We start from the raw sequence: 24,922 nt of genomic DNA, 5'->3' as shown, positions 1-24,922 counted from the left end.
CAGTCAACTGGAGCAGGCAAACTCCAATCAGCCAAGAGGGGCCAGAAAAGAATTGTGCCTAGACATAGCAGTTACCTCCAGCTGGAAAATACAAGTAAGTACTGCCAAAGAATACTTAGTCAGTATATGGGAAGAATAGTATGCAACTGAATGATGCAAGTTTCAGCCAGTTGAGGGTTCTTACATTTTTTTATGGTGGTGCTAATGGTGTCTCAGTCAATTGCTAACTTAGTATTTAAGTACTAGTTGTGGTATTGATTATTTGACTTTCCCTAAATGTTTTTTATTGGTGGAGCCAACGGAAAAAGTTTGTGAGGCCATGCTTTAAAAAAATGACAGGAACCCTTGACATTAATTCATTCCTCCTTTGCAGCTGAATTTCATTCAGACACTTTGGATTGGTTATTATTGCTTCAAAAAGTGCAGGAGTTCAGTGTGAAGCTAGCTGGGGCTTTAAGGAATTTTCATACTTTTTGCTGTGCAATTTCATGTTTCTATCAGTGTCAACAGATGAGCAAAATTCTCTCTTTTCTTCAGTTGCAGCAGCTGACATGCAAGGGCAGGAACTGTGCTGGTGTGATGTAGCTATCAAGTGCCACCATCAAGGTTGAATGTGTGCAGGCAGTGATGACTGGAGATTTTTTCCCCCTCTAAACAATACTGCCTAACCGAATGGAGTAGACAAGAAAAGTTTTGACACATTCATTGGTATTGTTGTTGAAAATAAAGACTGGTGCCCAAATTTATATTCAAAGGAGTGTGTGGTTTTGTCCTTTGTCTTTGTGTAGGTAATTGGATGATCTCTAGTGATATTTGACCTAAATGCCTGCAGTGATATTTCGAAATTGTTATGCGTAGTCTCACCAGCTGTTAGGCCGGTGGCATTTGAGGCAATTTTGAAATATCGCCAGTGGTATTCATGCCAAACATCAGGTACAAATTATGCTGTTATTCGTCTCTACCGCTACCCGGGTTTAGTTTGTAATTTTCACATGTAGGTATTTGGCTTAAATTAAGCTGAAACACCACTGCTCTAAGCCAATCAAATCGCAGAAATGTCTCATGTGCTAGTATACGGGCATTAAAACCGGACAGTGCAACCTCGATGTATGAAACCCTTTCACTCCCAAGATCTGATTAGTAATTGTCCTTACTATCTGCCAGACAACTCTTACGATGTGAGTTCAAAGAATTTGGTATTGGCTCAACTACTAATCCCATGATCGATGTTCTTCTCCATTCTCGTCACCTGCCTGCTTGATATTGTATTCATACTGTAAGGAGAAGTTCTGTCTTGGTCACTTGTGGGAGTGGAGGGTTCATATTTATTTCATTTCGCCAATTTGACAGGCACGTTTTCTGTGATTAGAATTTCCTCTAGGAGTATTTCATTGTCCGAAGCTTTTTGATTTTGGCTCCAATAATTTTTTTTTAAATTTTGGAGCGCGGGCTCAACTCTATGCATACACCCCAGTACCCCCTCGGTGTCGAAATGGAAACAGACAAAACACATGGCGAAGGTAGTGAGTAGTTGTTGTTTTTACTAGATATATCTAGTTTTGAGGTCCTCTTTGAAAACCATATCTTTTTTTCTGAAAGTTTCCTCAATAAAGATGATTATTATAACCACAAACAGACATACGCTATTATTATTATTATTATTATTATTATTATTATTATTATTTGTGCTAGAGGTGCGCTGCGGCGCGACTCGTATCGGCGTCACTTAGTGGTAAAGACATAATAATAATAATAATAATAATAATAATAATAAAGCCTTTATTTAAAGAGGGTGGCACTTAATAGCCAAAGGCTAATAAACTTGTGGCCCTCACAACTATTTACAATCTAAAATACTGTAAGCTAAAATATATATATATACAGTTAAAATATAAAATATGACAGGATTCAATTATAAGATAAAAAATAAATTATTAAATTACGAAATGATGCAAAAGTTGTTGTTCCTTAAAAATATTGGCAAACATGTTCTTTTTAAAACATGCTACAGAATTTAGTTTCCTAATTTCAATTGGTGTACTGTTCCACAGTCTTGTTGCCGAAACAGCGAAAGAGCGTCCTCCTGTTCATTTAGATAATTCGGCAAAGTCCCATTAATTCGCTTATACATTATTGTGCATTTATCAATCTTAGGTTGCTCATAAAACGGGATCCAACCTAGCTTGTTAAACAAAGCAACTGATGGTGTCATGCGATCGGCATGACAAATAACGCGTGCCGCTCTTTATCGCAATTTGCCCAAACAACGTTAGCGTAAGACATAACGGGGCGAATAATGCTATTATAAAACTGAAGTCGCTGTTTAAGGGGTAGACACGCTCGGATCTTACGCAATATTGCGATTCTAGAGGCCAACTTTTTACATACTTTCTCAACATGTTCATTAAATGACAATTTGCTGTCAATGTCTACGCCTAATAAGGTAGCACAATCCACATGGAGCAGATGGCTCGTTTTTATTGAATCGATTGTCGGTTAATTTGGTCGTTACTCAGAGTGGTCGTAGATACGAACATAGTTGCAATGCTTGTCTGTTTGTTTACACTTGTCTGTTTGGTTTTGTAATCGGACCTTTCAGCGTCACCGCGCCCATATGCCAAAAGCGAGTTTGGCGTCCCCAACGGTCGCATTTTCGTTGATCGAAGCCCAGGGCACAGGCGGGACCGACAGGTGAGTTACCTGCTCTGTAACTGCGTTTTTCATCATTGAGAGAAAGTATGCAAACTGATCTTTCTTGTGGCATTTGTCGGAATTTTCGATGGATTCGAGATTTAAAGGCCAAAATCGTCTCGGATCGGACCTTTCAGCGTCACCGCGCGCATATGCCAAAAGCGAGTTTGGCGTCCCTAACGCTCGCATTTTCCTTTGTCGAAGCCCAGGGCACAGGCGGGACCGATAGGTGAGTTACCGGCTCTGTAACTCCGTTTTATCAGCATTGGGCGAGAGTATGCAAACTGATCTTTCTTGTGGCATTTGTCGGAATTTTCAATGGATTCGAGATTTAAAGGCCAAAATTGTCTCAGATGCGAGTGAACACCCAGCCAGCAAATTCTTGTCGTTTTGTTGTACGGAAACTTTTGTGCTTGAACGCCGTTTGTATCGTCTGTACCGTACCCAGTTTTTGTCTTTTTGTTTGCTGTTTTTTTTTTTTTTTTTTTTTTCTTTTTTGGATTGACCCTGCTTTACTCGCAAGACGAGACATTCGCGTCAACGGTCAACTCTGGTCTGGTCTGGCTTGGTTAATGTTCAATCTCGACCCAAACGCCTCGTTAACCGCGTCTCGAGATCTCACGAATTCAATTTTTAGGTGGCCGTAAGCATCAGTGATGGTAGTACCTAGACAACATCGCAAAGTCTTTTTGTTCTGTTTTAATTCGTGTTCATCTTATTTCATCTATTTTTTTTTTTTAATTTTTATTTATTTTTTTTAAATTTTTTTTCTTTTGAAAGTGGAATTTGGTAAGCGTGTGACTGTTGTGGAATACTGACACGATGAGCGATATCGAGGGGGGAGGTGAAGATCAAAGCTACGCTGACTGCTCGGTCGACGGCGACGACAGCCCCCGCTATCCGAGCCCGTCGGCCGAATCCATGGATAGTTGTTCTCTCGACTCTAGCGACCAGGAAGAAACTGATCCCGCCGGCGAGCCCACGCCCGCAGCAAGGCCAGAATCACCGCCAACCGTTGCAATAAACCTAGTATCGGACGACGAGGAGCGCGGAGAAGACGATGGTGGAGACGAAGCCCCACAAGAGCCTCCCGTGGCCGCCCTCTCTCCCAAGAGGGCATCCCACGCGCCGCGTCTAACAGATCTCCCGCCCGCAAACCCTAAGCAAATGTCCAGGAAGAAGACCGCATCTCAACAACCGCCACCCGTTGCAATAAGCGCAGTAGTATCCGACGACGACGGTGACGAGCAGCTTCAACCAGGTGGTGGCGCAGAGGAAGCACCACGACAGCCTCCCGTAGCCGCCCTTTCTCCGAAGAGGGCGGCCTATCACGTGCCGCGTCTCACAGATCTCCCGCCGAAGCTGAAAAGGTCCAGGGAGAAAACCGCACGTCACCACGGTCAACACGTGCTCGCGGCAACAAGGCCGCAACTAGCGCCGCCCGTCACCACCGGCATACCCCACGCCCACGACGACCAGCAGCACGGAGACGATCGTGTGGAGGAAACCTTACCACAGCCTCCGAAGAGGGTGGCGCATCACGTGCCGCCTCTTACAGACTTCCCACCACATCTGCAAAGGTTCCCGAAGGCGGCCACATCTCATCACGGTCAACCCATGCCCGCCGCACGGCTGGAAATACCGCCACCCGTCACAACGAGCACACCCGATCGTGAGGAGAAGCCAGGGCATGATCGTGCCGAGGAAACCCCACAGCAGGTTCCCGTAGCCCCCCTTCCTCCCAAGAGGTCGGCCTACGCGCTGCGCCTCACAGATCTCCCACCAGATCTGCAATGGTTCATGCAGGAGACCAAGTCTTTTTTCACAAGGCCTCATGCGCTGGAGAGGCACGGACAGATGCTCGCCGCGAGCACGTTCGACAAAGCCTTGGAACGCATCCTGTGTGAGTATGGCGGCTCCGCATTTTACATTATTTGCTAGTTGCATCGCTCGTGGCATTTTCGGTGATGGAGCACACAAAAAAAAACAAAAAAACAAAAAAACAAAAAAAACAAAAAAAAAAAAAGAAGAGAAAGAAAGGCAAACCAGATAAGCAAACAGAGGAATGGAACGCGCTCCAATTTTCTGGTCCTCTTTTCATGTTTCTCGGCCATCTATCCTCAGGTTAATAACGTTAGATCTGCCCCACAGGGGATTCCCTGTGGGGTGCCTCAAGGTTCTATTCTTGGTCCCTTATTTTTTATCCTGTATGTTAATGATTTGAACAATGCTTCCCTGCTTGATGCAATCTTGTTTGCTGATGATACAAACTTATTTATCTCCCATAATGACCCTGTTTACCTAATTAACACATTAAATAGAGAATTAAACAAATTGTCAACCTGGTTTGCAGCAAAGCGGCTCTCCTTGAATTTAGCCAAGACTAATTTTATGGTATTCAAGCCTTGGCAAAAGAAGCAATCCTTTGAATTTCAAGTTTTCATAAACGAGCAGCCTATTCTTCGTGTTTCTGAGACCATGTTTTTGGGTGTTTTATTAGATGACAATTTGACCTGGAAATCGCATATATCCTTAACAGCAAATAAATTATCCAAATCTATAGGTATTATTCATAAATCTAGGTTTTTTCTCTCTACTCACTCCCTTCGTACTTTATACAATTCTATGATCCTTCCATATTTGTATTATTGCAATTCAGCTTGGGCTGGTACCTATAAGTCAAACCTTCAAAGAATTGTAACCTTACAGAAACGTGCGTTAAGAATAGTAAGCAATTCTACATACATTGCCCATACTGGCCCTATTTTAAAGGAACTTAAACTCTTAAAATTTCGTGATATCCATTCGTTTCAATTAGGTACTTTTATGTTTTCATTCGAGAACTCTACACTCCCTTCCAAATTCAATAACTTTTTTTTACTGAATAGTCAAATCCACAATTATAATACTAGGAATGCTCAGTCCTTCCGTTTGCCACTGTGCAGAACGAACACCAGGAAGTTTTCAATTTACTTTCAAGGTCCAAACTTTTATAATTCGTTAAATTCTGACATAACCAGTTCTCCCTCCTCCCCTTTTTTTAAAAGAAAGCTTAAGGAATTTCTTCTCTCTAAGTATTAGCTTCTGTAAGGCAGTAATTCTTAACTAACTTACTTAATATGCGTGTGCGTGTGTGTGTGTGTGTGTACGTGTGCGCGGTCAAAGTTAATTACCATAAGTCCATATTGTAATTCTAATATAAGATTAGTTATTTTAAGTGAGAAAGCCTGACTTGTTATAAGCCTCGTGGTTTCTTTCAGGTTTTCTCGCCATTTATTTTCTGTCATCAATTTTCTTCATTTTTTTTTTTTTTTTTCCATGTGTAAATGTCGTATATGGCAAATAAATATTGTATATTGTATATTGTATATTGTAGGTTATCTTGGATACGTTCAGCGAATCCGGCCCGGAGAGTCGCCTTCAGTCCAAGACTTCCATCGCGGGGATCTTATCGAAGGATACCTAGACTATCTGAAGGTGGGTATCGAGGTTGTTTTAGAACGTTGCACGTTGCAACGACAACGACAGATGATTGTAGATTATCATTTGACCTGCTAAAAGACATTTACGACACGTTGCCATCTCGTCTCTACATCAGGAGGAGAGGAACTTGAGTCCTGCGACCCTAAGCGTGCACGCGAGCAGTCTGCTGTACCCACTGAAGTATTGCTATCGGGGATTGGGGCCACAATTCGAAGGTATCCGCATTATCTCCCAGCTCAGAAGAACGGCCACTGTACTTCAGAAGCAGGGGGATCTGGAGAGGGCGACCGCAGTCGAAGATCTCAAAGCGCAAAGCAAGTGGCTGGATTGGTAAGTGTGCTAGTTAGTTAGTGTAAAACAAAACAGAAACAAAACAAAACGGAAACAAAACGGAAACAAAACGTGTCTGTCTTTTAAACATCTTGGATGATCAATCGGGAAAAGGTAAAAAATTTAAAAATAGTCAGAATCGTGTTTTGTGAACGCTTGTCCTCGAGGTCTACAGTTCCTGCCTGCCTGCCTGCCTGCCTGCCTGCCTGCCTGCCTGCCCTTTTGAGTAGACGACTGCATTCAGAGTTGAAATGCTTGAAAATAAATGCAAGAAGTACAGTTTCAATTTGTAGGAATGAATCGTTTCTAAAGATATTAAAGAACACTGGTCCCCGCTTTCTCTTAAGGGAACAAGTCCTCCTAGCTAGGGAAGCCCAGCGGTGCCGGTTTGAATTGGCCAAGGGCAGACAGCAACGCGCTCAGGAGGCCCGCGACCTGCTGCTTTTGTCACTGTACACCCACCTCCCGCCCAGCAGGGGCCTAGAAATCAGGACGATGGAGTTGGTCTTGGAAAGCCAACTGGAAGAACCGTTTCAGAAAGCGCACTATCGTGACAGAAACGTGGCCTTGATCAAGACAGATGGCGACGGCATCGTGCTACACCTCGGAAGGTTCAAAACCTGCAAGCAGAGCGGGCCTGAAACTATTCCCATACAGGTAATTCTTGTCACGACTGAACGACTGACACGAGCAGAGTACGGAAATTAACAAGAGTTCTGAGCACACTTTAATAACAGTCTCTCTCTCTCTCTCTCTCTCTCTCTCTCTCTCTCTCTCTCTCTCTCTCTCTCTCTCTCTCTCTCTCTCTCTCCGCAGGCAGACAGCCAACTCTGCAGGCTGTTCATACAGTTTGTATCAGAATTCAGAAAGGTGCTTAATCCGACGCTGTGCAGCAACTACCTGTTTCTGGTAAGTATAGGGTTCCCCGTCTTATAGCCAGCTAGCTAGCGCGGGCTAAAATTGCCGGGCTCGGCAAGGCAAAATTGTCCAACTCATGCCGTCGCCGGGTGAAGTAGCACTCGCTTGAAACTAGCTAACTGGTTAGGAATTTTTGGGCCGAAGAGGACTCTTTGAAAACACTGGCCGTGGGTCACAGTCACCACAGGCCCTGGTTGTTCAAAGCTGGGTTAAGGTAACCCAGGGTTAGTGTGAAATTTGATTTCAGGTCTGAAAACTTTAAGAGAAAATTCAGTTCAAATCTTTTTGCTTGCAATTTGATCATTGCATGTTCTAAAAAGAATAGTGAAGACTTTCCCCAAAAGACTTCTGAACAAAGAAATAAAGAAAGCTGGATTAAAATTTAACCCTGGGTTAGAGCTAATCGGCCTTTGAACAACTGGGCCCACTGCTGTGCAGCAGCAGATCATTTTGACTCTGACCTATTTCATTTCAGAATTCCAAGGGTGCACCGTACTCGAGCACGTCGTTCACAACACGTTTACAGAAAATGTTCGAACTCCTGACCGGAAGCAAGGTGGCGGTATGCGGACTAAGGTCATCTTTCGTGACCTGGGCATATTCCCAGAGGTAGGTCGACATGGCTATTGAACTGCAAGTCACGTCCTTCCTTCCTTCCTTCCTTCGTTCGTTCCCCGCGAATTTTGGAATCTGTTGCTTTAAAACGCCGGCATAGCCACATCGCTGATAACCGTTTGATACGTTTTTCTTTTTGTCGTTCTCCCTCTGTCTATCTGCAGCGGATGCGACGATCAGATGAAAGACAGCCTTGCTGCTTGTCTCCGGCACTCCCGAGAGCAGGCCCAGCACACTTACGACCGACGCACGGCAAACCAGAAGAAGACCCCGGCATTAGATCTGGCCAGGCGCAAGGCCGAAGAAGAGGAGCTTGTGGCCGGGCCCATGACCAGGTCTCTCCAGCTGCCAGAGATCTCGGAGCCGGAGATCGACGTGGGCGACTTTGTGGGACTCGTGGCCGAGGACAGCACCCTACAGAAGCCTTCGATTTTCCTGGGGCGTGTTCAAGCTTTCCTGCCGGAAGGCCAAGCCCTCCTTCTATGGTACAGGCACACCGGAGGTTCTAACTATGCCCCAGACTTGGACGGTGAGCAGTGGGTGGAGTCGAGAGAGTCGCTAGTCGCTGTGAAGGTGGCTGCTGCCAAAGGCAGTCCCTACGCCATGCGACTGCTGACCAGCGTGCGCGAGATACACAAGGCAGTCATGGGCGGGGAGCGGGGATCCTGACCTCAAAAAAAAAAAAAGGACAAAGCAAAAGGACAAAGAGGAGAAAAAAAAAAACAGAACGAGAACTCTAAGAAGATCCCTTTTCTTCGCTATTGTTGTTGGACTTTTGGAAGCCGCCAGAGAGATTTCTAGCTGTCAGATAAATAATAAAAAGTGTGTGAATTTGAATTTGTCTGGCTTTTGCTGTTCTGTTCGGTCCTGTCCTGTTTTCTCGCTTTCTTGTTTTCTTGTTTTCTTGTTTTGATTTTGTTTTTGTTTTTTTTTTTGCACCCGGAATTATTTCATTTGAAGCCGTCCGTCACAAAAGCAATACACCCGACAGGCAAAAACCGGCCACGAATGGTGATTTTTCCCCGATTCAAACTTGCCCACGCACGTCCGGGCCGATTCGGACTTGCCCGCACACGAATTAATTATTTGCCCACAGCTCGCGCGTCGAAACATGTGACGGTTCAAAGGGAACTTTGATAAATATGGATCAATGATATCGAAAGGAGGTAGACTAAATGATGAACAGTTAGAGCTAAATGTTAACGGAACAGCCATTAAATCATATAATTCTATTCTAAGTTATTGGGTGTAAATATTGATGATAATTTACATTTTTCTGATCGCGTGAGTAACATCTGTTAAAAAAAAAAAAAAAAAATTAAAAAAAAAAAGAAAAAAAAAGGAAGCAGTCAAAGGCTGGGTGTAACTAATAGATTAAGGAAGTTAATCCCAGCCAAGGCTAAATTACAACTTTTTAAGGCTGCTCTTCTGCCTTATTTAACTTACTGTGGTACTGTATGGAATTGTTGCAAAGCTAGTGATTCTAGAAAAGTAGAGAGGGTACAAGAACGTCAATCTTAAATATTTTAAATACTATCAAGATCATATTATTGTAATTATTATCATCTTATTATCTCATCATATGAAGGTTATCATCTTATTATACAGGGTGGGGTATTATAAACGTGGGGTCTACTATTTTCGGGGTAGGGTAGTTTTATATGGGAAGAGCTCTTTTATCATATTCCAATAAATTTTTAACGCATAGTTTTATATAGATCAGACGAGTTTAGTTTAGGTGTGCTTACCTAGTGGGAAACTGCTATCTTATTTGACACGTAAATAAAGCTTATGATGATTTTATTTATTATTATTTGATTGGCTAGTTGGCCGGCCATCTCGGCCTAGCGCCAAATGTCCCCCCCCTCCCCCCTCCCCCCCTCCCCAAGGCGCGCGCGCACGCGCATTAGGTGACTCGACTAGCTAGCCCTGCGAGCTAGACAGACATGTCTTTTCGTTTCGCCTCCACGAAATCGGAGGCAGTGGGAATGTGGCATCACACACCTTCCATCCCCGAGGTTTCGAAGTTGCGATGTTGCTGTGTTCAAGGTAACCCTGTGCAAAGAATGATTCGTTGGGCGAGGAGAGCACTTATTTCGAGACTCTCTAGTGGCTGTATACATTATCTGAATTGAGTTGACCTGAGAATTTACATTTCTTTCCATCAGATCTTGTCTTATGTCCACGCTAACTGCATGCGGAATGGTCACGGAAGGGTTACTCGGAGGGCAAACTGGAGCTGATGGCTTCACGTCTGCACCTGTTAAAGGAGAACGCAAAACTGTGACAGTGTCTAAAGCAGGCCCATCCTTGGGTCTTCACATAACAAATGATAGTTCGGGTTGTGCACTCATCGAAGGTATCGATCCAGGAAGCATTGCGCACGAAGCTCCCGGGATCTGCGTCGGAGATCGTATAGTAGCTATAAACGGCACGACTGTCGTCGGTACCGGGCACCGTGATGTAGCTGCTATGATAGCATGGGTTCCGGTCGGAGGGATAGTCGTCTTTGGGTTGATCGAGCCTGAGAGAGAGCAGCTCAGCTCCGGTAAGTCAGCTATCATCTATTATCTATTATGACAGAGTTACAATCTGCCATGCCATATATTCTAACTGCTGATAAGTCAAATGCTCTCACTGTAAGTGAATGGAACATTGACACGGCATCCAAAGGGACCTCTTTTGTCGTGAAAAAATACAAGATCGATCGTGGTAACAGTTCAGAAACAATAATTTGCGTTCTGGTTGCTGAATAAAGTCATGCCGATGGCACTCTGCTCTTTGTTCGAAGCCTTTGCAGACCATTTGACTTTCTCGCTGTAGTGAGAAGTAATGTGGCTCTCCGATCCTCTTTTCTTTTTTTTTTTTCCCCCCTCAGCCCAGACACTCACTGGTAGTTACTGAAGAGTAAGACACTGAGTCTCCAATCCAAGTGATTCTGCTATGGCCGTTGCCAGATGAAGAATTTGCAGATTTCCAGTTCCCAGTTGATTTTATATTTGACATTCGGGGTGCAGTGTCGGATGGTAGAAGTGGAAGGTTGAAATTGTTATCAGTTTTTTTGAAAACGCGTCACTTACTCCTTGACGAAAGTCCAAAGTGTTTTGTTTCACCGACACAGGTTGTCTGAATGTTGTCTGCATGAGCATGAAAATAATGCAAGTGCAATGAACCTTTTCTTTTGGGTTTGGCCACCTTGTTGAAATCTCTCGATTCTTTCTTTACGAGTGAGTATTGAGATTACTGGTTTGGCCAGCTTGTTTAAATTTTCTCAATTCTTTACAAGTGTAGATTGTAGAGGCTAGCTAGCTAGCTAGCTGCATGGGCTGCTAACTAGATGTAGAAATCTGGGAAGGTTCTTCCTTGGCCAATTCTGAGGCTTTAACCCTTTTTTGACTCCCAAGAGTGATTCACATGTAACTTCTCCCTGTAATTAATATCTAAACATTATCTGGCAGACAGGTCAGGAGAAAACTCAACCTTATCGAGTAGAAGTGGTGATCTTGATCTAACACCAAATTCTTGTCACTTATTTACAATTATGTGGCAGCCAATCAGATCTTGGGAGTCAAAGGCCGGTTAAAGCAAGAGATTTTAAGACTTTTTGTAAGAATGTCCTCAGAGTTTTGTGTGGGAACTAGTTGCTTGGGGTTGACACTTGATGTGTTGGGTTTTTTTTTTTTTTGCTTGCTTAGGGTTAGACAGTGCAATGCAACTTTTATATTTAACCCTTCAACTCCAACCAACACAGAAGTGAGTGACCGACACAGAGTTTCTCCTTACATCATCCACACAATATCGACCATCTAGGTGACGAGAAGAGAGAAAAATGTGGATTTTGTGGATAATTAGTGGATCTAATACTAAATTCTCCGGACTCACATGATAAGAATTGTATGGTTGGCAGTCAAAAGAATTACAAGTTTGATCTGGGAGTTAAAGGGTTAATTCATGGTTCGTTCATATCTGTTTGTTAAATAGATTCGTCCAATAATAAAAATGATGATGTATCGTGTACCTAAGTACCTCCTAGATATTGTACTGATGTCTGTATTTATTTTGCACACAACTTTTTTAAATTGGTGAGAAACAACTTTCATCTACCTACTGATTCATCGGATGATCTGCATCAGGGTTACTCTCTCTCTCTCTCACGGTGGGTGGCATCCAAAAAAAGAAAGAAAGAAAGACCCGAGAGGTCTCCGCTTGAGTGTTTTGCATGCCAAAAGAGTCAGTGTCTTGCTGTGCCATTTCATTTCATTTCACCCTCAAACTGCCAGAGGTGATCGACATGTGACTTCTCCCGGCCCGAGGACCAAGTCATGCACATTCCTCCAGTGAAGTACAAATCCAATCCTTGCCTGGGAAAGTGGCTATATATATATATATATATATATATATATGTATATCAAGGTAACCACTTGTGCCTGATATGTCTGATGATTCTCACCACCTGTTTGCTGAATAATGTATGGATATTATAGGGAGTTATATAGTGTCAAACACTAACAGGAGTTCAAGGGTTAACCCTTTAGCTCCCATATCAAATTTGCACCTCTCCTCACTGTCAACCATACAATCCTTTTGATGGTAGCTACTTGGTAGAATTTAGTATGGCATCAACCAATGGTCCCCAAATTGAGATGATGTTCTGGATTCTCAGCACTCATCCTGTTGATGCTGTATTGATATCGTTAGGAGTACAAATTAGAACAGTTTTGCAATGATGATGCCCAAAACAACCCTCTACCTGTGGTAAGAGGGCAGGCTTTCCTTTCTTCATTTCCAGAATTACTGGCCAGGGGTTAAATGCATGAAATGCAATCTGAATAATAATAATAATAATAATAATAATAATAATAATAATGATGATATTACATGTTTCAAATCAAAAATGTCAATGCTAATTTTTGACCCCTGCTTTTCTTTCCTCTAGGCCAACCAAGGACCAAGTCCTGTACAGGCACCTGCACCTGCAAATCCACCCAGTGACTGAGGTATGAATAACAATCAATTGTTCCCAAAGTGCACCACTGAAAACAGACCATTGAAAGAAAAAACATCCTTCTACTACCTGCTGGTCTATGTCCCTCCTTGACCTCTGCACAAACAGTGCCCTGCCTTTCCCCTGGCAAGCCCCGCTGCTCGCTTTGCGACGCGCGCTAGCGCTGGTGGAGCCTGTGGCTCCGGCCTCAACAGTTTGCCCTCACCAACCGGCCAGCGGTCTAGGAACGACAGCCCCTCAAAGTTTCACCTCTGCAGCTACAACTTGTGAGCATTTCTTCCACTCTCCTGCACTGACCATTCCATCGCCTCTCTCTCTCTCTACCTCTTCTCTCCACTGCCTATTGGCATTGTTGGCAGAAATTTCATGTTTTTAGCAATCTCATTTAATAATAGTAGAAATGATAATACAATATCCAATATCCAATATCCAATATCCAATATCCAATATACAATATACAATGTGCAATATCAAGCAGACAAGTGATGAGATCAAAGAAAAATAGAAATGAAGGGAACTTGAGCTGATCCAATAGAAAATTCTCCAAGCCAACGTCACCAGAACTGTATGGCTGACAGTAAGGAGAATTACTATGGAGATCTTGGGAGGGAGTGAAAGGCTTCATTAAAAGGAGGCTGTAAATTGAATGTCAATGTGAATTTTCCTGCTTTCCTGCCTGTAGGGGAAACAAGGACCAAGTGAAGTACAAATTGAATCCTTCCCTGGGAAAAAAAAAGGTCAGTCAATTCATAAAATCAAATCCGTGAGAATAATGATTGATCACCCACTCCGAGATAATATTATTATTGTTATCTGTCAGCCATTTGAAATGACAGGGCTTGCACAGGAATGAAATTCCCTTCAAACCAGATTGCACCTGTACGTCCCTTACCACTTGAGTGTAACCCTTTAGCTCCCAGATCAAATTTGCACCTCTCCTCACTGTCAACCATACAATCCTTATGATGGTAGTTCCTTGGTAGAATTTAGTATGGCATCAACCAATGGTCCCCAAATTGAGATGATGTTCTGGATTCTCAGCACTCACCCTGTTCATATTGTATTTATATCGTTAGGAAAAATTCTCTCTCCAGGTCATTTGCGGTAGTGAAAGGGTTATTAAGAGCTGTCACATCGCCTCGCCTGCAGGTAAATATGGTCAATGACATTACTAGATTTCTGGATTATACCATCCATTTACCCGTCTACGTAACATTTCCCCCACTGAACACACAAGAGGCTGTCGTTCCCCTGACAGGCCATGATCACCATTGCGCTACGCGCGCAGGCCTTCTGGGCACCTGGGGCTACCACCTCAACAGTCTGCCGCAGGCCTGCGACCAGCGCTATGGAAATGACAGCCATCAGAAACTTTTAACTCCGTCCATCATTATCACATCAACCCTTGACATTAATTCATTCCTCCTTTGCAGCTGAATTTCATTCAGACACTTTGGATTGGTTATTATTGCTTCAAAAAGTGCAGGAATTCAGTGTGAAGCTAGCTCTGGCCTTAAGGAATTGTCATACTTTTTGCTGTGCAATTTCATGTTTCTATCAGTGTCAACAGATGAGCAAAATTCTCTCTTTTCTTCAGTTGCAGCAGCTGACATGCAAGGGCAGGAACTGTGCTGGTGTGATGTAGCTATCAAGTGCCACCATCAAGGTTGAATGTGTGCAGGCAGTGATGACTGGAGATTTTTTCCCCCTCTAAACAATACTGCCTAACCGAATGGAGTAGACAAGAAAAGTTTTGACACATTCATTGGTATTGTTGTTGAAAATAAAGACTGATGCCCAAATTTATATTCAAAGGAGTGTGTGGTTTTGTCCTTTGTCTTTGTGTAGGTAATTGGATGATCTCTAGCGATATTTGACCTAAATGCCTGCAGTGATATTTCGAAATTGTTATGCGTAGTCTCACCAGCTGTTAGGCCGGTGGCATTTGAGGCAATTTTGAAATATCACCAGTGGTATTCATGCCAAACATCAGGTACAAATTATGCTGTTATTCGTCTCTACCGCTACCCGGGTTTAGTTTGTAATTTTTTCACATGTAGGTATTTGGCTTAAATTAAGCTGAAACACCACTGCTCTAAGCCAATCAAATCGCAGAAATGTCTCATGTGCTAGTATACGGGCATTAAAACCGGACAGTGCAACCTCGATGTATGAAACCCTTTCACTCCCAAGATCTGATTAGTAATTGTCCTTACTATCTGCCAGACAACTCTTATGATGTGAGTTCAAAGAATTTGGTATTGGCTCAACTACTAATCCCATGATCGATGTTCTTCTCCATTCTCGTCACCTGCCTGCTTGATATTGTATTCATACAGTAAGGAGAAGTTCTGTCTTGGTCACTTGTGGGAGTGGAGGGTTCATATTTATTTCATTTCGCCAATTTGACAGGCACGTTTTCTGTGATTAGAATTTCCTCTAGGAGTATTTCATTGTCCGAAGCTTTTTGATTTTGGCTCCAATAATTTTTTTTTAAATTTTGGAGCGCGGGCTCAACTCTATGCATACACCCCAGTACCCCCTCGGTGTCGAAATGGAAACAGACAAAACACATGGCGAAGGTAGTGAGTAGATGTCAAGGACTTTCAGTCTAAGACTCGTAGAACCAACCTTCTGAGGCTTATTCTGCTCGGTAAACGGAGAGTATTTTCCCGACGATCGGTCCATTTTCTAAAGGGAGGTCGCAAGTGCCTGTCAAATATCCCAGGCATTTTTGCTTCGTTTTGTGTACTTTGGTAGAAACTCGTACGTCGAAGGAACGCGCTTTAAAAGTGTATGAATCCAGAGCTACACATATTTACAGTTGAGGGTGACAAACTGAACGGATGTACCCAGTCGTTTGGCGTACTGTTGGACCCTAACCCTAACCCTAACCCTAACCCTAAACCCTAACCCTCATTTCCACACGCGATGGTTGAATTTAGCCGGAAAAAGCACGGTGAGTGTTAGGGTTAGCTGAAAAAATTCCTAAGCAAGGGTGAATTTCTTTCTGGAACCATTAATAGTTGGAAGGAATTTGCTTAAATAACAACCCTTACCGCCTGTCTGGGGGTAAAACCTTGAACTTAGACTATAATGCACTGCTTTTCTTAACGAGGATCTATTTTCATTTCAATATGGAGGGCGAAATTTGGCAAAGTGCCCCAAAGAGAGATCTCGGACTGACAATTGGAAAAAGAGGTTGAATTTGTCTTTTCAGAGTTTTGTCGGCAGTCTAATTGTTGTTGAATTCCTTTCTCTGAACTGCAAACCTCTTTAGTGAAATGAAGGTGAAAACAAAAGACCATTTTATCGCAATTGGTTGACAGCTTGGTAAGGAAAGCTGCATTTATAGCGATCGTGGTGACTAGAGTTAAAGGAGACACTTTTGAATGTTCTCATCTTTGTGGGCACAGCGACCTGCTTCCCTTTTGTGGCGGTTATTAAAAATAACTTATTATAGCAGAGAACGAGTACACATTTTCTCAACCATCAACTCAATTTTATTTTAAATGTGTTGAATTCCAAAATGAACACGCTGGTCAAATTTCAAAATCGAGCTAAACTATCTGTCACCTTTGTCACAGAAAAAAATTAGTTTGCTCACAAAAACACGACCGCCTTAGCTTGAATATTATCATCAACAGCTTGTGAGGAACTTAAAAAAAAAAAATCTTGCAAACACAACACTTACGGAACACACTGGCCTGTGTTGAACTCTGAAATGAACATGCTGGTTGAATTTCAAAATCGAGTAAAACCATCTCACCACTGTCACAGAAAAGACCAATTTCCTCAGAAAAACACCACTGCCCTAGCTTGAATATTTATCCACAGTTTGCGACAGACTTTGACATTGATCATCTTGTTATAAAATTGACTGAAACCACCTCTCACGATTGTCGCAAAAAAAACATTCATTTCTTCAGAACACACTGGCCTGTGTTGAACTCTAAAATGAACATGCAACCTGGTTGAATTTCAAAATTGAGTAAAACCATTGTCACAGAAAAAACTAATGTCCTCATAGCTTGAATATCTATCCACAGTCTGTGAGAGACGTTGACATTGATCATCTCGAACTCCAAAATGAACATCCAAGTGAAAAGCTTACAGTCTGACTGAAAATTTGTTTTACAGTTAGGTACCTCCTATTGGAAGACAGTCCTGTCGATCTCTTCTTCTTCAGTGGGATCTTCTGGCTGGAGAAACCACAGCCACCTGTTGTTACTGTCTGGTATGCACCTTCGACGTATATACATGAGTGCTGCGATCTGGCTATGGTGGTCGCTGTGATGGCCAATGGCGCTGGCTATTTTAGACAAGTTGCACCATACGTCTCCCCAGCCTCTTTGTAAGAGAAGGTGTTGGAGACGTGGACGGAGCATGACCAGCATTCCAGCGTTGGCTATATATCGCAATCTGGTGGCACTACAACTCAGGATGTCCTCCAGGGCCTTGCAAAGCAGGATCCTCCTATCTTCAGGGATCTGTCCACCGTTCAAACATTGTGCGATCAGGGGTGCAAATTCCAACATGGCAGCCAGCCGTCCGTTTCTTTTCAAGCCCAGCGCAGTGATTGTGGGTTGGTCCAGCTTGTTTACGAGCATGCAAATGGAGCAGGTTGGATTCTGACATTTGGTTCTCACGTCGGCCATATCTCCCCCCCCTTCCTGGCACAGGCAGTACGGGCAGCTCTGATCCTCTTCATCCTGGGAGTCTCTCACGACCGGCTCTCCCAGGCAAGTGCAGTCGGCCCCAGTGGCTGTCCAGACGTCGCGGACTCTCTGCCTCGCTATTCTGGTACGTTCCTCTGTGTAGACCCTGAGAGCTGCAGATTGTCTAGCCTGCTGTAAGGCTTGCGTGTCTGAAGATCTGGCCTGCTGTTCTGCCTAGGGAGAGAAAAAAAAAGCAACAGGTGAGGTAGGTACCTCCACTAATAATAATAATAATAATAATAATAATAATAATAATAATAATGATAATAAAATTAATAATAATAATAATAAAGCATGCTTCGTGCAAGTAGTGAAAATTAAAAAATTTAAAATGCGGTGAAAATTTTTTAACTTACAATTGGTTCATTCTCAATTTCCCCCTGCCCCTCTAAAAGGTCAAAATTAAATGTAGGTTAAAAGTTTTTGACAAAGATTGAGTCTCAATTTCCTCTGTCTCCTGGCCCCAACTATTCAGCAAATGCCAATCTAATATTTTTGAAGTTAGCACCTATCAAATCATTTTGTCAGTCAATGTGCAGTTATTTATTTTTTAAATTTCAGTTCACCTGTGGTGGGTTGCAAGGTTGGTTTCCTTGCAGGAACTTTTGCAGTCTGTCCAAAGACTCTCTGTTGGGTATGCGTGTGGCTATGATTCCCGGCAGTGCTAGCAGACGCTGCCGGGGATCTGGTGGTACTTCCTGCTGCACTTCTTGGTCCCTCGGTCTTTGCTCAGCTACTGGCCCTTCTGTGGACACCTGGGATGCTCGGGTGCTGGCACGTCTGGGCGTCGCCTGCTTTCTTCGTCTGACCAAGCCGGAGCTGCCGCTGGGTCTTCGTGTGGGTGTCGCTTCTGCAGCTGTGACTCGCAGTGCCTGTTATAAAAGGGTGAGATATATCTAGTTGGTCATCTAAAACAAGGCCCTGCATGATGAAGAGGATCTTTAAATGCGTGTATTATGGTCATCTGGAGTAATGGGTTCTAAGCTCGTCTACTGACTGACTGACTCGCTCTTAATCACAGGAGAGACCCTACCTGAGTCGTTGTCTGCACAGACACGTAACACTGCAGCAGATTTTCTATGTGCCTTGTCACGGTTTCAGTGTGCTCTGGGGTTCCTCGGGCGGGAAGTGGATCCAGCTCCTCTTCAGCATCCCACCCGACGGAGAGTTCTGACTCATCCGAACTGCTGTCCTCCCCATGGTCTGGAGCAGAGGCTATCACCAGATCCCAGTGGGAAGAGCTGGCCAGTCTGAGCCCCTTTGTCTGTTCGGCTTCCAGGGGCGTCATGGTCAGGAAGTCCACTCCAAATCGAAGCATCATTTCCACCAGACGTGCAGGCTTGTCTTTCTTGCCCGCATATCTGATTGCTGTCATTCGCGCGAGCATCAGTTCTGTCACGGTGAGTCCCAGACCTCGTATCATTTCTTTTGACATGAAAGCAGCCACGTCACCTGCAAGAGAGTCGATGTCAATTGCATGTCCTGAGCACTAGCCCTTCACAAGAACAAATCACTTTGTACCAAAGGTAATCAGAGGAACTGCATTGAGAACACAAGATGTAATAAGTGAGTCTTCCAAAACTGTCCCAAGCTTGAATTTTCTTTGGTGCTAGCAGAGTTATCATTTTTACCTCACAATGGAATACTACTACTACTGTTTTTGTTTGTTTGTTGGTTTTTTTTTTTTTAAAGAAAAAAAAATTGTTAAGAAATGTTTTCAAGTTACCTGGAGACACGCTTCGAATTCCCTGGTTCGAAATGCGTGCTGCCACCGTGATATTGCCGGGCAAGATTCCTCTGTGTGTGTCCGTGATGAGACGACGAGGGAAACCATGTGTAAACTGGGCAGAGACATCGCTCCAGTGGGGGGCATTCAAGATCATGACGTTCCCAAAGAGGTCAAGGCGTACCAAATTCAAGTTGCGGTCGAATGCCTCGTTGCCACATCTCAGACTCCCATCCAAGGCCTGTCCCGTGGTTAGAAACATATCCTCCTTGGACAGTTCATTTCTTCTTTCTTGTGAGTGGTCTGACTCCTGCCGCTGTGTGCTGCACCATTCCTCTCTACTCTGTACATAGCGTGAACAATAATCTCTACATGTCTGCAGGTCTTCAAATACCACTTCTCCAGCTTGGTCCTCAGCAAAAAGCCCTGCGGGCAAACGCAAGCTGTCATACAGGAACAGATTGAAGTTGAACCGCATTCTATCTTCCAACGATACCGCCAGGCCAGACGGGAAATACGGTGCAACAAGGACTGGTGCCACATTCCTGCTTGTGGATGGCTGGTTGTCTAAGGCCACATGCAGCATTGGTGAGTCCCGGGGTTGTGTTTCATCATCAATGAACGAGCTTGAAGGGCTAGGAAAAAAAGGGAAAAACAAAGCATGAAAAAAATTGAAAAAACATGAATTGCCTTGCTCAAGAGCTACTTCTGTTTCCTTTTTTGAACGTGGGTGAATCCTTGTTTACATTTTTTGCCTCGTCATCATCATCATCTCGCGAAGAAATAAGATGAAATTTTTGAATATGGAAAGAGCATATGAACCATTTCAGTTATCTCTGACAATCTGAGCCCCATCGATAGATAACAAACAGTTTCCCAGGAATTCTCTTTTCAAAACCCCAAAATTTACAGGGAATGCATGAGCTCGTTGATGTTTTGCCTGCAAGCGATTTTGCAGTTTTTTTTTTTACTTGTGGCCAATTTCTTTGTGACTGATTGCAAGGAGTCGAAACCTAAACAAACTGCATAATTCAACCAGCTCTTTTCATTTTTGAACATGACTGGTATACACAGCTACATCTCCTACGGGTTCACCGGCATGCTAATGGGCAAAAATGTAAACAGGGACGTCACGATCGATCGACCATTCTAACCAATTTGTACTCTTTGGTATACAATCTCAAGTTCTCCAGTCGAGTACTACAAAAGTTGTAGAGTATTTTATTTTGCCCTGTTCCTTGCACAGCAGTTCTCACTTTTATGTGCTCCGTTCATCAGATAGAGTGGACAAACCCAAGGCACATGTCAAGTGCAATCTGTTTCCTGGGTAAGTTTGAGCAATTTGGTTGGAATTTTGCAGTAGCCTGATGGCTAATCTGATGTAACACCACCGAAACTATCTTTGGCCGAGTTGAAATTTAATTCGACAATATTGAGCACATGCCTTTTTGAGAACTACTGGGGCATGGATTATAATTATATTAACAAGGCTACAATAATAATAGTAATAATAATAATAATAGTAATAATCAAAGTAGTAGTAATAATGATAATAGCATTAAGAAGAATAACAATAATTCTGATGATGATCTTCAACCAGAGCAGTAGATGCCCTTCAAAATCTGCAGCCAACTAATACCCCATTCACACCAGCAAAACATGTTTTGTTAAACTGGTTTTCATTGAATGAAAATTATAAACAGAGAACTGAAAAACTTGATTTTCCATTGGATTCAAGTACTAGCTAACTTGTATTTCCAATGTGCTACATTCAAGTCAAAAATATTCGGTTAAATAGTTTCTATGAAGAAAAAAAAAATTAAACTGTGTTTAACAAAACAACTTTTAAACATGTTTAAGCTTTGGTGTGAATGGGGCATAATTTGGTTTCGGTGTTCAAGAAATATTGTGGCAAGATATTGAAAAATACCAGTAACTGGGGAGAAAACACTTATGTACTATTATCCTGGTCAACTCCCAGGGAAAGGGGCACGCCTTCCATGATTCGAGCATATAAAAGGGCATGGTTGATCGTGTTTTCTTCTGAATTTTGGAAACCTTTGCCAGAAATAAAGGAATAGACCAACAGACATTCTCTGTCCCAATAAGTGACTCTGGGGGAGTAGATAGAATCTAATATGTGCCCACTAAGTCAAATTTAATATCATACCTTTCCTCGCTTGGATCTTCCTCGTCTTGAACGGGAACGGGAACGGGAACGGGAACGGGATCAAGACGGGAACTGCAATGCGAAAGAGAGTCGTCGCTAAGTACACCAAGTAAAAATCAAGCGTGTATAGTACCATGCCGACAATGTATAGTACAAACGCATAGTACAAAACAACAAAGACAAAAACTCAGAAAGAAGAGGCAGAGACGACCGCAAATAAAACAGCTTCCAAATGAATACAATGAATGCAATGATTGCCTACTGGTCATTTCACTGGGTGCGGTTCACCTCGGGGAACAATGACAAAAAAAACAAAAACAAAAACCAACAAAAAAGTAAACAGAACAGAGCACCATGTGTATTTTAGCGCGTTACCGACCTGCGACTTTCCGCAGCTTGTGTTTCTATAAACTCCCAACCCCTTGCTCTTTTGGAACGTTTCCTTCTGGGCGGCATGTTGAACGACCTTAACTGTGTGAGTTCATATGGGGAATGAGCTGAGAATCTCATCTGGGACGTGTTTAAAGACAGGACCAGCAAGAGGAGGGCGTGCTTAAGGTTCGTGAGTGTTATTTTCGACGAGGTCACGCAGATATTTAGGATCAAAGTTTAGGACCCTCGAGCGAATTCCAGCAAGCTAAAACAGAAAAGAGAGAAGCTACGAACACTCGAGGACGATTATTTGATGAGAGATTGAAAATCGACGATGTATTAGGTCAGGTGTCGTGACTTATTCACTTCAACAAACGACGCGCTCGCCATTCCTCGCCTTTCGTGCCTACATGACAACATGGCTGCAAGTTTCCAAAAATGGCACCGGAAGTGGAGGTCTCTATTGTGTTCGCGCAGGTTCTGCGCGTACACAATAAATGATTGATAGCCCTGGCCACTTCCTGCCTTCCCAGGTACGTGACTTCTTACACACGACGTGACTCGAACTGAAAGCAATGCGTGGGAACTAGCGCGTCTCTCCCCTTGTACTTTGGTCAACGTGGGACGGCAAGGAATTAATTCAATGAAAATTTCACCCCGTCGACTTCCAAAGAGAATGAATTTTGCGTCCGATGGACGGAAAGTTCTTCAAATATATTGCGCGTAGAGCTGATCACTACTATACGTTTTTATTTCCCGAAAGCATTTTTATCGTTAAAAGGAACACACACACACACACGAAAAAAAAAAAAAAGACTTTAAATTTGGACAAAACCAAATGCATGCTTATCGGTAGTAATAGGAAACGCGTAAATATAGTTTATCATTATTATTTATTATTATTTGATTGGCTAGTTGGCCGGCCATATCGGCCTAGCGCCAAATGTCCCCCCCTCCCCAAGGCGCGCGCGCACGCGCATTAGGTGACTCGACTAGCTAGCCCTGCGAGCTAGACAGACATGTCTTTTCGTTTCGCCTCCACGAAATCGGAGGCAGTGGGAATATGGCATCACACACCTTCCATCCCCGAGGTTTCGAAGTTGCGATGTTGCTGTGTTCAAGGTAACCCTGTGCAAAGAATGATTCGTTAGGCGAGGAGAGCACTTATTTGGAGACTCTCTAGTGGCTGTATATATTATCTGAATTGAGTTCACTCCCACAACTTAACGAAGGCTTTTCGACTGCGGGCGAGTCGATTTCAACCTTCTTCTCTTTGCGCAATATTCGTTCGTTCGTTCGTTCGTTTGGAAGATTTCGCACCTCGTCTGCGAAGCCGCTTCGATTTCGACTCGATTCGTGGCGCACACGTGGACGAACGCGCGAGTGCAAAAAAACCAGCAGCCGATCGACTCTGAGAACGAAGCAACTCGCAAGAGAATCGAAAGCCTTTTCCGTCCGTAGATTTTTCTCTCTGTTCGCAAATACAGGGCTTTCAGCCGCAGGGGACGAGCGTCCTCCTGACTCGAGCGACGAGCGAGTGTTTGTCTGTTTGTCTGTCTCTTTGTTTGTTTTGCCTGTTTGTACACGTCCAAGTTGGCAGTTAAAAACATAGTCTATTTTCCAAGGTTTCCAAGGAAGGTTTCTTAGCATTTAAGTACTAGTTGTGGTATTGACTATTTGACTTTCCCTAAATGTTTTTTGTTGGTGGAGCCAACAGAAAAAGTTTGTGAGGCCATGCTTTAAAAAAATGACAGGAAGGCCTTAAGAGCCTACTTAGATCTTTATGAAGATGGAGGGTTATTTTATTGGCAGTGACATGTAAAGATAGTTTGCCAGGGCCACTTACTAGGAGTAGATTTATAAGTTAAAAATACTACATTTGAGCTCCATTTTTACGCAGACATTATTCAGGTATGATGGAAATTTAAAAGCACGTTCTTGTCTCATTCATAAGCAATGCTATATACTTCACAGCTGTCAAATTTATTAAATTTTGTGTTCAGAATTACTTTTGGCCTGGATATTTTTAACATGATGTAACATTTAACATTGCATAACATTGTTTTTAACAAACAGTAAACTTTTTTGGTTTTGATCTGAGCAATTAAAAACATTGTGTTGTTTCCAAGGTTTCCAAGGAAGGTTTCTTCACTTCATGCCTGGGTCCTTATGTATATTATTCTGTTTTACAGAAAATAACAGTCAACTGGAGCAGGCAGACTCCAATCAGCCAAGAGGGGCCAGAAAAGAATTGTGCTTAGACATAGCAGTTACCTCCAGCTGGAAAATACAAGTAAGTACTGCCAAAGAATACTTAGTCAGTATATGGGAAGAATAGTATGCAACTGAATGATGCAAGTTTCAGCCAGTTGAGGGTTCTTACATTTTTTTATGGTGGTGCTCATGGTGTCTCAGTCAATTGCTAACTTAGTATTTAAGTACTAGTTGTGGTATTGATTATTTGACTTTCCCTAAATGCTTTTTTATTCGTGGAGCCAACGGAAAAAGTTTGTGAGGCCATGCTTTAAAAAAATGACAGGAAGGCCTTAAGAGCCTACTTAGATCTTTATGAAGATGGAGGGTTATTTTATTGGCAGTGACATGTAAAGATAGTTTGCCAGGGCCACTTACTAGGAGTAGATTTATAAGTTAAAAATACTACATTTGAGCTCAATTTTTACGCAGACATTATTCAGGTATGATGGAAATTTAAAAGCACGTTCTTGTCTCATTCATAAGCAATGCTATATACTTCACAGCTGTCAAATTTATTAAATTTTGTGTTCAGAATTACTTTTGGCCTTGATATTTTTAACATTATGTAACATTTAACATTGCATGACATTGTTTTTAACAAACAGTAAAATTTTTTGGTTTTGATCTGAGCCATTAAA

The 24,922-nt window shown here is 42.8% G+C and overlaps 3 protein-coding genes and 1 long non-coding RNA gene across 5 annotated transcripts; 3 read left to right on the top strand and 1 right to left on the bottom strand.

The window, feature by feature from the left end:
- Nucleotides 1–6,006: 6,006 nt before the first annotated feature.
- Nucleotides 6,007–8,731, top strand: LOC149035918 (uncharacterized). Its single transcript, XM_089191680.1, has 6 exons — nucleotides 6,007–6,168; nucleotides 6,290–6,504; nucleotides 6,852–7,161; nucleotides 7,321–7,413; nucleotides 7,898–8,031; nucleotides 8,202–8,731. The coding sequence occupies exons 1-6, from the start codon at nucleotides 6,010–6,012 to the stop codon at nucleotides 8,704–8,706; spliced, it is 1,416 nt and encodes a 471-aa protein (XP_089047806.1). The 5' UTR covers nucleotides 6,007–6,009; the 3' UTR covers nucleotides 8,707–8,731.
- A 1,211-nt stretch (nucleotides 8,732–9,942) lies between these two features.
- Nucleotides 9,943–13,035, top strand: LOC149035917 (PDZ domain-containing protein GIPC3-like). The gene is made up of 3 exons (XM_089191681.1): nucleotides 9,943–10,086; nucleotides 10,206–10,585; nucleotides 12,974–13,035. The coding sequence occupies exons 1-3, from the start codon at nucleotides 10,070–10,072 to the stop codon at nucleotides 13,027–13,029; spliced, it is 453 nt and encodes a 150-aa protein (XP_089047807.1). The 5' UTR covers nucleotides 9,943–10,069; the 3' UTR covers nucleotides 13,030–13,035.
- A 3,487-nt stretch (nucleotides 13,036–16,522) lies between these two features.
- On the bottom strand, nucleotides 16,523–23,009 carry LOC149035915 (uncharacterized). 2 transcript variants are annotated; one of them, XM_089191678.1, is made up of 6 exons: nucleotides 22,036–23,009; nucleotides 21,657–21,728; nucleotides 19,487–20,121; nucleotides 18,794–19,212; nucleotides 18,327–18,632; nucleotides 16,523–17,934 (listed from the first exon to the last, which is right to left on the bottom strand). In XM_089191678.1, exons 1-6 carry the CDS (start codon nucleotides 22,164–22,166, stop codon nucleotides 17,194–17,196), a joined length of 2,304 nt encoding a protein of 767 aa, XP_089047804.1. In that variant the 5' UTR covers nucleotides 22,167–23,009; the 3' UTR covers nucleotides 16,523–17,193. The 2 variants fall into 2 exon arrangements, with proteins under 2 accessions (XP_089047804.1, XP_089047805.1); XM_089191679.1 differs by lacking the exons at nucleotides 21,657–21,728; nucleotides 22,036–23,009 and adding an exon at nucleotides 20,621–20,753 and having other exon boundaries at nucleotides 19,487–20,569.
- Nucleotides 18,505–21,008, top strand: LOC149035916 (uncharacterized). Its single transcript, XR_016182313.1, has 2 exons — nucleotides 18,505–18,645; nucleotides 18,782–21,008. It is a non-coding gene; the product is annotated as an uncharacterized LOC149035916 (long non-coding RNA).
- Nucleotides 23,010–24,922: the final 1,913 nt, after the last annotated feature.

The sequence above is a fragment of the Pocillopora damicornis genome, chromosome 13 (genome assembly GCF_964200805.1).
Source record: "Pocillopora damicornis chromosome 13, jaPocDami1.2, whole genome shotgun sequence".
Classification (NCBI taxonomy): Eukaryota; Metazoa; Cnidaria; class Anthozoa; order Scleractinia; family Pocilloporidae; genus Pocillopora; species Pocillopora damicornis.
The sequence above is the reverse complement of the archived record's forward strand: the minus strand, read 5'-3'. Positions and strand labels throughout refer to the sequence as shown.